The 14788-nt window shown below is 41.1% G+C and overlaps 1 protein-coding gene across 1 annotated transcript in view; it reads right to left on the reverse strand.

Moving 5' to 3' along the window:
- Positions 1-3425, reverse strand: part of LOC143376143 (uncharacterized) — a 51875-nt gene extending 48450 nt beyond the window's left edge. The window contains exon 1 of the mRNA XM_076826101.1: positions 3169-3425. Within this exon, the coding sequence (XP_076682216.1) occupies positions 3169-3285 (117 nt within the window). The 5' untranslated portion in view covers positions 3286-3425. The remainder of the gene's footprint in view (positions 1-3168) is intronic.
- Positions 3426-14788: the final 11363 nt, after the last annotated feature.

The following is a 14788-nucleotide window of genomic DNA, read 5'->3' on the forward strand; positions in this document are numbered from 1 at the left end:
GTACCCGAGCGGTCGGGTCGGGTCGGGTAAAGTCGGGCGGGCTCGGACGGGGGCCCGGGACCGACGGGCCCCACGGGTAGTCCGACTGTGTCGGGTAGCTCGATTATTTCGGGTAATGCGGTGTTTGGTAAGTTGATATACGTATTCAGCGTTTTTAAACAACCGAGTACTCGACAAGCATGTACAAAACTCTTTATCTATACGAAACTTCAGAATACGATAATTTTCACGTGAAAAAATAATGCTTCTAACGGATTTGTTCAAAAGCCTCCTTAAGTAAAAATTCAACTTATGCACCTTACACAAGATTAATATACAGGTTGTATCAAATGAAGTTCATTTCGAATAGACCCGTTAGAAGCATTATTTTTTCACGCGAAAATTATCTTATTCTGGAGTTTCATATAGGTAAAGATTTTGTACATGCTTGTCGAGTGGTTTAACGGTTGTTTAAAAAAGCTGAATACGTACATCAACTTATCAAATAATCGAGCTACCCGACACAGTCGGACTACCCGTGGGGCCCGTCTGTCCCGGGCCCCCGTCCGAGCCCGCCCGACTTTACCCGACCCGACCCGAGCCCGAGAAGTCGGGTACCCGCGCACCTCTAATACATATGTATCTGAACGAGAAATATGACGTCTACATAAGTCGCAACTGTTTTAAACGCGTGGAGTTGGAAAAAGATCTTCTCACTGGAATTATATTCACCTTTGCAGGAATGATACTATGAACCTATCTTTGAATCTATGGTAATTATCCTACGACCTCGCAAAACATTTTTACAATTTCGACGCCACGTTCCTTCCGTATTCACTGACCTCGCTCTATAAAATATATTACTCGCCATTCACCAGTGTTCATAAATCTGTCGTACCGTATCCTGCCAGCACTTTGCGATTTTATTATCCAGGCAACGTTGCGCGTATTTCGTGCAACCTGTCCGATCTCCTCGGTACCAAATAGGCAACACGTTCTTATCGAGACCGATAAGCTTTACGCGAGCCGATTTTAATTCAACTAATCGTGGCCTGCACGGTGCTGTCTAAACCTATCGACCGCGAAATCTCATCTGAAGAACGGAGCGGAGTTTATCGAGCAGACAAGATTTAGATTACGCAACGGCCACTTTGCTCAAAGGAAACGAGGCGCGATGGGATTCGTTTGGCTACGCGTGATCGCAGAATCCCTGGGACGACTTCTTCGATCACAACTTTCTCACCGATTTGCTGGGAACCGTTTGGAGATGCCTGTATTATAAACGAATTTCTGATTTTCATTTCCTGACTCTGTTATTATCAAGCGCCCGCGGGCGATCAGCTCCAACGAACGTACGCGGCATCGCGTAAATATGTTATTCTTGAAGAAGTTAAATAACAGACTCGAAGGAGTGCCGAAGGAACGTTACGAATTGCACAGTTAATTATTAATGATTCCCATCGCTGCAGTGTTGCAATACACCAGCGATGGTGCGATCGCTATCGATGCTCAAACAATTCCATCCCGAGTCACGAACCGTGTCGAATTGTTTTTAAACTGTACATTCTAGCCGCGCGCTGGCTTTCAAGAAGAATCAGCTTGTAAATGTAAGTGTGCGTGAAACTACACCGAGGATTGCTTTCGAAACTTAAAATCAGGGTGGAGATATTTATTTCCACAATGGTGCTCTCAGCGTGCGTGGACACTGCGTGGATTTGATTTGCGACAAGAGACCGGCGGGGGGTGGTCGTTCGTTATAAAATACGCGTCAAGGGTGAAATAACAATTTCCCCGCTGATTCTTCGTTGTCGAGAAAAGTGGCTTTGAGTGCTGTTGCGTGCAGAGCGATTGACAAAGGAGCTACAGTGGTAGACGCCATTATCAAGTTTCGATGGAATCAGTGCCATATTAAATTTGCATATGTAACTTAGCACAGTTTAGAAACCTATTTACAGTATTTGCTAATACACTTCTGAGTGTGCCGACTGATCTGCAGTGAGATCGTCGCATGTTCAGGGAATATTTTAAATGATTTTATCGAAATAGAAGGGTGGTCCATATGAAGGATAATTATTAAACTAACAAAGGAACTCTCGTAACTCCGAAATTCGAATTTGAGCGAACTGGCTGGTGAAGAAATTCGATAGTTAAAAATAGTTGTTACAGCAACAGAAGTTAATTCATAAATCTTCAAAACACATTTCCTTCAACAGTTCCTCTGTATCCTTTCCACATTACGAGATACTTAACCCTTCATTGACACGCTTCTCTTTTCAATCAACTTTGACATGGTGACTGAGTGACTCACAGCCAGAACAATCTTTGAACGACTGCCATTCTCATCTGAAGAACCCAATCGTTATGAAAAAAATCATGGGTCAATTTCGAGGTCTCTAGAATATATTCCAATAGTTATTTAATATAAATTTTATCACAGTTTTCGTAGAAAAATTCTAGACTGTCATATGTCGAGAAAAAACGAAGAAAATCTTTAAGAAATTGTAACTGTTACAAATTTCAATATTAGAAGCTAAAAATCTACAGAGTTGTTGCTCAGATATAATATTTTGAGAGGAAAAATAGTTTGTAAGTGGGCTTTGGAGAAAAGGTATTTATTTTGCATATAGCAGGAAGGCTATTTCGGTAATTGGAAAAACAGAGATAATCCACGATTATCCACGATATTCTACGTATTGAAAAAGGTATACAGAGCGTCAAAATCAGCTTATGGGTGGCTCACACCCAGAGTGTCAACGAAGGGTTACACAAAGGCAAGCATAAAAAATCTACATTCCATTTCAGCCAAAACAAAGCTACATACATCAAACTTCCCAGCGCACCAACCAAAGCCTCTCAGAAGCTAAACCCTCGATTGACTTCGCGCATACGCAACACACCTTCAATACCAATCCTCCTGAAACGAAAGCTTTCTACTGACAAAAGTTTACTTCACACCTCTGACATACTTAAGCAAAGTATCGCCTCCTCCACCTAGAATCACTGCTAAATAAACCAGAATGCCCCAGAACTACCCTACTCTCCCAAAACCTACCAAGCACCTGGGGGAACGAATTTCGTCAAGAAGAGCCAGGAAAGAATTCTCCCGCCTGTTTGGTCGCACGGCGAAACGTATGTGTTTCCCAATCTGGTAACGGGAATACGACGAGCGGAAGAGGTCCGAATGCTTACCGGTGGCGGTTCGGCGGTGGAGTAGACCTCGCTGGGCGCGTAATTGCTATGGGGCTGGGGCATCTTCTCCGAGACGACGGCGACGGTGGCCAACGAGTCTGGCTGCTCCTTTTCCATTCTTCCCTCGAAGCCTCTTTGCAGCACTGGACCGATCCTGAGCGCGCCTTTGCTGCCTTCCTCTAGCCTCCTTTCCAAACTCGAGGTCTCCGCGAAGACGGTAAATCCTTCTCTCGGTCGACGAGAACACTCGGTGTCGATCGCTCGGCGAATCGACGAGCAGTGAGCGTCTGGCACCGTCTGACACCGCTAGCTTAGGGCTGCCCCCACCATGCTTGTGAAGCTGATGAACCTTCTGGTACACCTTTCTGATGGGTATGTCTTCTGGTACCAAGGTGTACCTCACCGTGTTCTCGTTGTCGGACTTTCTAAACACCGCACACCGCCGTTCCCTGCGCCTGTGTCCGTGGGCGAGACCGAAACGTGTACACGTGAGTCCCACCGTAGCTCGGCCATCAACGTTCGAACACAAGTGTTGCAATGTTTTTCTCGTCCCCCTCCCCCGCCTCCACCCCCCTCCCCCCCACGGCCGAGCCGGGCCGCTTTGGGACTCTTCGTGTTCCGTTTCATATCCCCGGCCTCGGCGAAATTGCATCAACCTGACGGACGGGCGAATTCCTCGGCGAAAAGGGGCCTCTTTTAGGCTGCGCAGAGGAGCGATCCCCGCTTGCTTTTGGAGTTTCTAAGTGTTATTAACCCTTCGTTGACACTCTGGCCGCGAACCCACCCATTAACTGATTCTCACGCTCTGTACCTTCTGTGTGCAGAATAAATACCTTTTTTCCGAAGCCAACTGCCAAACTATTTTCTCTCTGAAAATATTATACCTGGACAATAAGTCTGTAAATTTTCAGCTTCTAATATTGAAATCTGTAAAAGTTACAATTTTTTGAAGATTTTCTTCGCGCCTTTTCGACATGTGGTAATCCAGATATTATTTTAAAAAAACTGTGATGAAATCTGAAAAAACTATTGGAATGCATTCTATATAGAGACCTTGAAATTGGCCCATGATTTTTTTCATAACGATTGGGTTCTTCAGATGAGAATGGCAGTCGTTCAAAAATTGTTCTGGGTGTGAGCCACCCAGGTATGGCAAAGTTGATCGGAAAAAGGGGTGTGTCAAGGAAGGGTTAATATTATTAATTTGTTGGTAGTGTTGATTTGGAAAGTATACGGTACTGGAAATGTTGAGTGTATCGCTTGAATAAACATGTTGCTAGTTATACTTCGCTTATTATTTAATACTACTTAGGAAAACATTGCGAAATTTATTTATTGCCAAAATGCGCAGCTCGCTATTTCGGACGAAACAAGCTGGATACGAATCATTTTATAAGATTATATTTAACGTGAAAAAAACCCATCGAAATTGTAGTACAAGAAAATAATTATATTATAGTTTTTAGTTTTGACTCACTTCCGCATACCCCATCGAGTTGAAACTTTGCACACATACGTAGTTTCGATGACAATACAATATTTTCACTAAGCATAAAAGAATAAAACAATTTGTAGGGAAAAAATCACTTTTTAAAGCGTTATAAATATTTATCTGAAAACGACATTTCAATATTTACGACATTTCGACATTTAATATTTATATTATTTTTAGTCAAATGAGGGAACTCTTCTAAGGTAGTGATTCAGGCCGGAATAAAAATAATGTTCTCCCTTTTTGGTACATTTTAAGAAGAGCTGGTTTTGAAAGAAAAAAAAATTCAGAGTGATTCAATCAACATTGCCTGTACTGTATATTCAATTGATACAGGATGCGAGATACCTTCTTATAGAAAAAAAAAGAATCAAAAGTGCAGAATAAAGTTTTTTCGTACATGGCTTCGTTTCCGAGAAAATCGAGTTTCGCACTTACTCTTCCACTTACCACAGTTTCGGCTGCACCCTGTGTATCCACCGTAATTTCTTACGATGACTCAGACGTGGGCTTTACTCGAATAATTTAGAACACTTGTTTAAGGCAATTGTTCGAGTAAAATTGTACCGAACACACGATCGTTATATCTTCGCTCCTATTATACGTGAGTTAGAAGCTAAAGTAACCAACTAGCTCGAGATAGATTAAACGCATAAATCCTCTGTTTCGTGGTCGACCGAGCCCCGACAGCGTCTTTGCATTTCTAGTGCACGAAAAAAGAAACGAGACAGCAGGTTTACCTGATACGCGACCGCTACAAATGGCCGATTTAACTTTCATGTACCAATTCCCACTTGCTTTCCGCTTATGATACAGCTAATTAACTAATCCCCAGCAACACGACGATTAATCATCCTCCCTAATTATACCGAATTATCTGCGCATCTATCGCGGTCGGCTCTGTTGCGCGTTATTCGAGAAAAATTAAACCACCACCGCCTCGATGATCCAAATAAAAGAGGCACCAAAAGTATCGACTCTTTTCACGTTAAACGTGGTGGAATGGATGAGACTCGATCGCTGAAGCGACGCTACCTCTCTACAGGAAGTGACCGGCCCGAAGAGCCGAGGAAGTTCGTATTACAGTGTTCGTTAATGATGGAAGGGTGCTGTGTGCGTGACAGTGAGCGTTGGAGAGAAAGAGACAGGGAGAGAGAGAGATAGGGTCATCGAGAGAAATGATAGAAGGCAGCGTTGAAAGCCTTTTGTTTATCCACATCCATTTAATGGCACGAGCAACGGTCGAGTGCTTTCGAAATTTCACGTCATCAGATCATTAACTCATTGAGAGACGTTTATAATTATTGAGCAATCTCGCATCCCTGCGATAGAGCCGTCGACTGCGAGGTCAAACGCAGCCGAATATTTTACTAATTTTTATTTGGTGAAATGGCGAAAACCTTTCAATTCGTAGTGCATCCGACCATGGAGCTTTCATCTCTCTGTATGAGATTGCCCGTTGCTTCGTGTAGCGAGTAGTGGGTTAAGCCACTTCTTCACGTGCTCGCTGTACGGTTACGTACTGACTCATTGTGCCGAAAAGTCAGTGTACTGAATGGGTTTTAATTAATACAATGTGGTTCAAAATATTAAGCTATGTAATGTAATAAAATTGACATCATGGCTTTTTTTTTAAAAAAAAAAGTATACTTTTGAGTACCCCAAGCAGGGGCGGATCTGGGTTTAGGGTAAGCAGGCTGCAGCCTATGGCGGTAAATGTTGGGAGCGGAAAATTTTTGGGGAGTGGCAAATGTTGGAGAGCGGCAAATTTTGAGAGCGGAAAATTTTGGGGAACATCCAAGTTTAGGGAGCGGAAAATTTTGGGGAACATCCAAGTTTAGGGAACGGCAAATTTTGGGGAACATCCAAGTTTAGGGAGCGGCAAATTTTGGGGAACATCCAAGTTTAGGGAGCGAAAAATTTTGAGAGCGGAAAATTTTGGGGAACATCCAAGTTTAGGGAGCGGCAAATTTTGGGGAACATCCAAGTTTAGGGAGCGGAAAATTTTGGGGAACATCCAAGTTTAGGGAGCGGCAAATTTTGGAGAACATCCAAGTTTAGGGAGCGGCAAATTTTGGGGAACATCTAAGTTTAGGGAGCGAAAAATTTTGAGAGCGGAAAATTTTGGGGAACATCCAAGTTTAGGGAGCGGCAAATTTTGGGGAACATCCAATTTTAGGGAGCGGAAATTTTTGGGGAGCGGTCAATTTTGGAGAGCGGGAAAATTTGGGGGAGCAGTAAATTTTGGGGGAGGGGGCCATCAAATTTTGTGGCGCGGAAAATTTTGTGGAGCGGCAAATTTTGGGGAGCATCAAATTTTGAGGAGCGGCAATTCTTAGGTGGCGACAAATCTTGGGGAGCGGTAAGATTTGAAGAGCGGCAAATTTTGGGAGCGGAAAATTTTGGGGAACGTCCAATTTTAGGGAGCGGCAAATTTTGGGGAACATCCAACTTTAGCGAGCGGCAAATTTTGGGAGCGGCAAATTTTGGGGGCAGCAAATTTTGGGGGCGTCAAATGTTGGAAGCGGCAAATTTTTGGGAGCATGAAATTTTACGAAGCGACAAATTTCGAGCAAAACAGATTGGAAAAGGTTTAAACACAGAGACTTGAGACAGCTTTAAAAACAATTCACTTTTTTCACGTAGCGAATTAGCAATAACTCATATCTGACTTGCCATACCTACTGAATTAATCTTGAAATTGTCTCGACTCTTTTAAATTAAAGTGTATTTTTTACAGAGCATTGCACATGTGGGAATGTGACTTTAAGATGCACTGAATTCTCTGTATGTCAATGGATACATTCACGGTTAGAGAGCACCGAGTAAGCATCGCCGTTATTCCATTTACTTACAATGCAACTGCGCACTATTATATTCGATTATGACACTAAATTCGTGACATTGTATTCTTGTAAAGTTGCATCTATAGGTGAGGATGCTGCAAATTATAAAACACGGATATATGTATGCCAGTGTATTCACTAACTGCAATTCCGTTTCCAAACAATTCATCGCAAAGCTGTTGCCCGTTGCTATAAAACGCAGTATTAATCTTTCGTGCTTTCTACACTTTACAATTTAATATTCATTTTACAGCCTCGAATTATCATCATCTGTGATTTTAATCGAGTATCTCTGTTATTTGACTGCAATAATTCATCGTCTGGGAATTTAACGTTAATTCATATCACTGAAATACTTATCCTATTATTTTGCGCAATTATGCCGCTCGTCACTATTTTTTGCCGAATATATAACTATGTATACATTAATTAAAAAATAAATACCCAAGGAAAGGCATATATATAGTCTTCTTAAAAATCATATAAGATGTAAATAAGACAGAGAAAATAATTTACATACGAAAACTTATAACGAGGGCTAATCTATTGCGACACATTCTTTTAACGATAAAGTTTGTTCCTTTGAATAGCGACTTGTTTACGGATTCTTGAATTTGAAACAATACGCCATCTTCTTCTAATTAATAACTAATAATTTACAACAATGCGAATTTCGTTTAACTTTTTGCGTGTCTAATCGGTAAATAATGGTGTCGACCATGATAGGCTTGTCAACGCGCACAAACCTCATGCGCCACTGTATACACACGCAGGCTACCCGCGTTACACGAATTCCAAACACAAACGAAGTGGTATCTATTAACATGACTGTTTTTCTAGACTTCGTGTCAAGTTAAAGATAAACGCTAGCCATATGCGACATTTAATTATCGCCAGGCTTCAAAATCATGTACCTACATACATTAAAATGTAACACTTGAAGATACGCGTCATCGACTTATTTGAAGCAGAAAATTCTCCATTTTTCGCTTAAAAAAAACAATGTGGGAAAATCTGTGCATGTAAAATGAAAAAGACAATACACACTTATGGATCTAGCTTCTGCGTATATGAATCCATTCCTAATATTTGGTGATATTTCTCTGGTGGCCGGGCAAGCGAGTAGGTACTATAAATTAAATTTTACCTCAAGCTTAACCAGTTTCTTTTTTCATTCATTTTATGAATCAAGGTTAAAAATAAAAGTTTCTTTTAACGTATATATTATCAACTTTCACGTCCAAAATTTAACACCTGATTTTACATGGCACTTTAAATATTCCAAGTGTCTTCCTGCAAAGCTAATAATTCTGACTTATACCTACACCTTTGCCCGCCCACGAGAGATTCGTTATATTATGGAGTCACTCGATGTAGAATAGATCCAGTTACAGACTACTGGCCATTTTGTCAACGATTCCTGTCAGCGTAATATTTGACAAAAAATGCCACGTAGATACGTGTCTACATATGTATGCATTACGAGTTTCAGACAGCGTTCATGTATTTATTGTGTAACTGCATACGACGTCCGCAGCGCCGAGTGGCCTTTTCTCGCTCTTTCTCGACTTTGGGAGTCGTTAATCATCCTGTACACGAAAATTTACGTGCCTCTCATTGACATCGTTTTCACGTGGACGATATTTATGCAGACCGCACGCGTTCAAATTTGTCTATTTTAACGCATCGTTGGCAGACCTCTTTGCAGCGGCGGATTTAAGAAAAAAGGCCCAGGTGGCAAACGCTCCCGGACACCCTGTGTACATAACAGAATTACAAGTAAATTTACGCACTTGTGAAATGGAAATTATGGGAAACAAAAATAAATACAGTGTTTGGGTAAAATCTCACATTTCTTTGGAAGATGGGGCTGTGTGGGACTTCTGGGTAGGGGCCCACGCGGCAACTGCTCATCGGCCGCCTGTTAAGGGGTCATTCTACTTTGCTCGGCCGAAAACTTAAGTTCTTTGTAAAGATTTTTTCTGAGTAAATACAACATATAATGACATAAATCTTTTTGGTATTTATTAAGCTACTCTTATATTATAGAATAAAAGTTAAAAAGAATTTTTGCAGTTTGTTTTGATGTGTTTTCACAGCGTCAATATGGCACCTAAAAAAAAAGAGGTATGTTCGTGGCATAGGGGATTTCGCGGCTCAGGCTTATCCGAAACAAAAAATTCCGAAAGATTCTTAATCTCAATGAGTGTCGCTATAATCCCTAGCTCAATTAACAATTTTTGTCGAGAAATAACCGAGATTTTTCTCTCGGAAATCCCAAGAATACATTCTTTTGGGTATTTTGTCAAACTTTTTTTTCAAACTAGCTCCATTTTGTTATTGTTCAACAAAAATTCCTAATCGAGCTAGAGTCTTCTGAAATTTTTTGTTTCGGATAAGCCTGAGCCGGGAAATCCCCTACGCCATGAACATACTCTTTTTCAGATACCATATTGACACTGTAAAAAAAAACAAATAAATAAAACAAATTGCAAAAATGCTATTTAAATTTTTTTGTATAACATAAAAGTAGCTTAATAAATACCAAAAAGATTTGTTTCATTATATGTTGCATTTACTGCATATTTTCAAAAATATTTTAATTTTCGGCGCTTCAAAGTAGAACCACCCCTTAAATCCACCACTGCCTTTTCGCTTCCTTTCCCTCGCAGTTCTCCTGACAAAACATCTCCCAATAATTGATAAAAAAAAAGATATCTATATAATCCACCGATTCCTCAGTGCTTTTTATTTCAGGAATAAAAGGTTCTGAACATTCCGTTTCTGTGCTGGAGGAGTTCGAGGAGCTACGAAAGTAATCGTTCATCGAGTCGCTGCATTTCACGTTGCGTAATTGTCAATAAAAAGATGCCCACGGAGACTTTCAGTCTCTCGTTAGCAACAACCGGAGATTTCATACCAAACTTTTCCCCCGGTGTACACCGAGCCTGCACAGGCTCCGTTTACGATCGCTGATAGAGTCCGTGCGCAATTAAAATTTTCGATTTTGCGGAGATGTTCCTTTAATGGAATCGTAGAAAGTAACGTCGCAACCGCTAAAAGCGTACGCACTCGCGGTTACCATTAGGCGCGCAGAGGTGCGTGTACAGTACTGCTTCAGGTGCGATTAGAAAATTAGAAAATGGGGCAAGTGGATTGCAACCATCATCTACCCTACAAGTGTATAAATCTCGGGAGCTCCCTAAACAACAGCAACTTGCACACGCGTCCGCTTAAAATCACTTAACTTAACTTACGTTCATCTCGCGTTGCAGAAGACCGAACTAAAAATTAACTTCGTTTAAAAGGATTATTAACTTACCCGGGGTGCTTCGTTGGAAGCGGACGGCGCGCGTGCGCACGCCACGTTACACCGAGAAACTCTACCATGTGCAACGTAATTGGTAATTAATTTACCATTTCCAAGAAGCGCGAGACCGACACGAAAACACCGATCGCGCTAATTATCGAGAGAGACGGGAGAGAGAGAGGCGCGGGGGTGGGGGAGATGAATATAATACCTGGCAACTGCGCGAGCCGTGCGACGGCTTGAGAATGCCCAAGAAACCGCCCGGATTTGTTCCCACATCTGACTACGGAAACGAAGTTACGTCTACCGCCGGTTCTTCGATACCCCTGAAGCAACGTTTCCTCCTAATTCAGTCAATGGCCTCGATGCCGAAGAAAAGCAGCCCATTCGGATCCACGTTTTTCCGCGAAGGGAGCAACGCATGTCCAATTGCTGCGTTCCCGGCTACCGGCGGGGTTACGCAACGGAATCTTACGGCGAGGCGTTGCCTTTGACTGCAGCCCTCTTGTCTTTCACTTTCATTGATCGCGTTAACCGCCGCGACGCCCAACGTCGCTTTTCAAATGCGCCGAACGTACCGAACCGCGGCAATCTTTACACTTTCTTCTTTCTTTCACCTGCGCCCGATGATGAACGCCCCGCCTGGCGTTTCACGCTTGTGCGTTCTGCATCGAATCGGATTGTTATGCTCGCGCTAATCCCCGCAGCATTTACGGTGTCGATCGGCGCGGCTGGACTCGCAGGGAGGCGCTCCCGAGGAATTCTGGTCTTAGGCAAAGTTCGGGTGAACGCAGAGCAGGTTGCGGTGCGCAAGCAGCACTCTTTGCTGCCGCAATTCACTGCGGAGGGATGAAACCAGCCCTTAGTTATTGCGTTCTTTTTTTTTTTGTTTTGTATGTAAGGGGCTTTTACGGTCCAGAGCCTATAAAAATAGGTAATCTTTAGGAATTAATTGAAGGGAAACTACTACATATAATGTAATCGGAGTTTCTGCATTGTATTAAGGATGTCTTAGGTTGTAGAAGTATATTTTTTGTTTTATAATTAATCATTGCAGACGCCACTGGGGAGTCGTTAAAGTCGAGGCGTCAAAAAGTTCATCCAAATCGGTGGGAAACCTATATCTCCAAAAGTTATTATCCGATTCGACTGAAACTTTTTTTATTTTGAAGAATATACTTCTGGCTAGGGAGGAAAACAGATAAAATTACAAAATTACATTTTTTTAGAAAATAACGACACTTGAAGCTTGAAATCACTTTTTCCCTATAGTTTTCATACTTTCAACGCCTTTGAAAATTAGAAATTTTCATTTTTTTTTATTTTACTGGTCTATCCACGAACCAGAAGTATATTCTTCAAAATAAAAAAAGCTTCAGTCGAATCGGATAATTACTTTTCGAGATATAGGTTCCACCGATTTTAAGAACAGTGTTTCGAGAAAGACGCGTTTAAACTTTTACGTGAACGCCGAGTGGCCGCGTGCTACCCATACATTTGCCGCTACTCAAATGCCTATAATTTCGGGAATTTTACGAATTTCAAACAATCCTTTTAAACACGTATTCTTAAAAGGTTGAATGTGGCTCACACCCAGTGTCAACGAAGGTTTAAGATTTTCGATGACAAAACTAGTTGCTTACTGTAATTTTAAGCGAAAAGTCGAAGAGGTAAAACGAATATGTTCAAAATTCAAAAAATTCTGAAACTTTGTGAATATGTAGAGGATTTCCTCCTGATTACAACGCATTTTTTCCTGCCCAAATTCACTCGAAGGGGGTGAAATTAACCCCTGAAAAATCAGCTACTTTCCAATTTTAATTTGTAACTCGCAATCTGTAAGAGATAGAAAGAAAGTTTCAAGCCAAAAGTTACTTCTGTTAATCAGTTCTAGCAATTGGCAAAAAAATTATTTAACTATTCACGAGTTATAACACAAAATTTGAAAATAACCGGATTCTTAGGGGTCGATTACGCCCTCCTAGAGTGAATTTGGGCAGCAAACAAAAATCGCATTGTAATCAGGAGGAAATTCCCTACGTATTCACAAAGTTTCAGAATTTTTCGAATTCCCGGGTTCGGGATCTTCCCTTGTGAATTATTCTTAAATAGTAGATATATATACTATAGCAACGGCACGAAGTGTACAGACTCCTTAACTGTCCTCATGAGTATTCCTCTACGCTACAGCTGCAGAGCCGGACATTCTTCTAATGGAAATCTCGATTCTACGTTCTTCATGAATAATACTATAAATCAAGATACGCATCTTCATTTAAGCCAGATTATCTATAAGCCTATGAGAATAAAGACCGTTAAAGATTCAACATAGCCTCGCTGATGCATCCCACTGTACCTACTATCAGATCTCCAACTAGCCATTTCGATACTCCCACTTATTTAAATGCATTTTCGCTGCGCCGCGGATCTTCGGCTAAATTGAAGGCGATACCGTCGAAGAAAAGGATGGACGGATATTAATTTAAAAACCATCGTGCCTTCACTTCCCCAGCCAGTTCTGGCAGCGTTCATCCAATCAGAACCAACTCGAACTGTTTAGGAACGAGAAGACTAGCGAGGATTGCAAATGCTCGTACGAACTGCGACGAACGAATCGTGGAGAAAGTGGGAAACTTATACTCCCGCGAGTAATCGCACGACCATCGTAAATCCTGGCTCCGTCGTCTTGTAGGTACGTTACGATAGCTCGTGTACAATAATTCAAGGAAGAACGCGAAATTAACGTAGAAGACTCGCGCGCCTACAGACCCGAATATTACCATTTAATTACCGTAATAATTAGCAGCGCACGTAATCGAGCTAGATAGGTATCTACCGTACCTTCTGCTCGAACCGAATGAAAATCGATTCGCGACGCGGGTGTGAGACTTTCACCTGTTGACTGTCGCAAGAGCATTTGTCAAATATTGCACAGAAACCTGCTTCTCGAAAGTCAATCTTTGTCGCACAATTTTAGGAGTATTTTAATTCTAGTATTGTTTAGCTTCGAAACTCTACTTAGAACTCTCTAAAACCCACTTTTATGACCGAGTAGGTATCTGATACTTTGATTATTCTAATGCACATGCTCATGCTCGAACAGTTAGTTACCGATCTTCTACTAATTACTGAATTACGAGGATGGTTTGGAAAAACGAATTGACATTAATCGTTCGCGTGTGACTTTTCGCGAGGAGTAAATGAAAATTTGGTGAAAGTAGTGGTCGTAAATACGAGCAGTTGGTGTAACAATTGAGCCGTTTATTTTGAAAGTGACCTAAGTCGATTTATATTTAAAAATTTGGTATGTATAAATTTTTAATACTAACTTCAAGTTGTACACGTTTCTGCAGCGAACAATAAATAATTGACAAATGGACTTAGGCCACTTTCAAAATAAATGGCTCAATTTTCTGTAATAAAACATTCGTTTTTCGATAATCACGCCATAATAATTTTCCACAAAGAATAATGAAATGGAATGATTAATATGAGAAACGTATTACAAGGCTCTGTATAGAAATAGTGCAGTTGCACCTTGATGCATCGATACATTTAAAAAAAAAATAGAAACACAGGAGCACAGAATTTATTAAATAATTGAATATTTTCGCCCAACGATTCTTTCTATTCTCATCTATAACTGTTATAAAATTTGCATCACAATCCAGTTCATAGAATCAATCTTGCAAGAGAAGGTATCTAAAAACTGCTCTAAAAATCGCGCCTTCGATTGGACACACGTATAAATCATTGAGTAATATAGGAATTCCAGGGAAGTGTACAAAATTTCACGCGAGAAGCGTTTACAATGAAAGATTAGAGTGATGTCGATCCATCAATGCCGCTGCAACTATTTGAATTCCTTGCAACTAGGTACTCGCAGTCAGGTAGGATTTCGCTCCTTTCCTTCGGTGAACAATAATGCACTTTCACCATCAAAGTAAGTGACGGATTTATTATGGACACCTT

Source organism: Andrena cerasifolii, chromosome 1 (genome assembly GCF_050908995.1).
Source record: "Andrena cerasifolii isolate SP2316 chromosome 1, iyAndCera1_principal, whole genome shotgun sequence".
Classification (NCBI taxonomy): domain Eukaryota; kingdom Metazoa; phylum Arthropoda; class Insecta; order Hymenoptera; family Andrenidae; genus Andrena; species Andrena cerasifolii.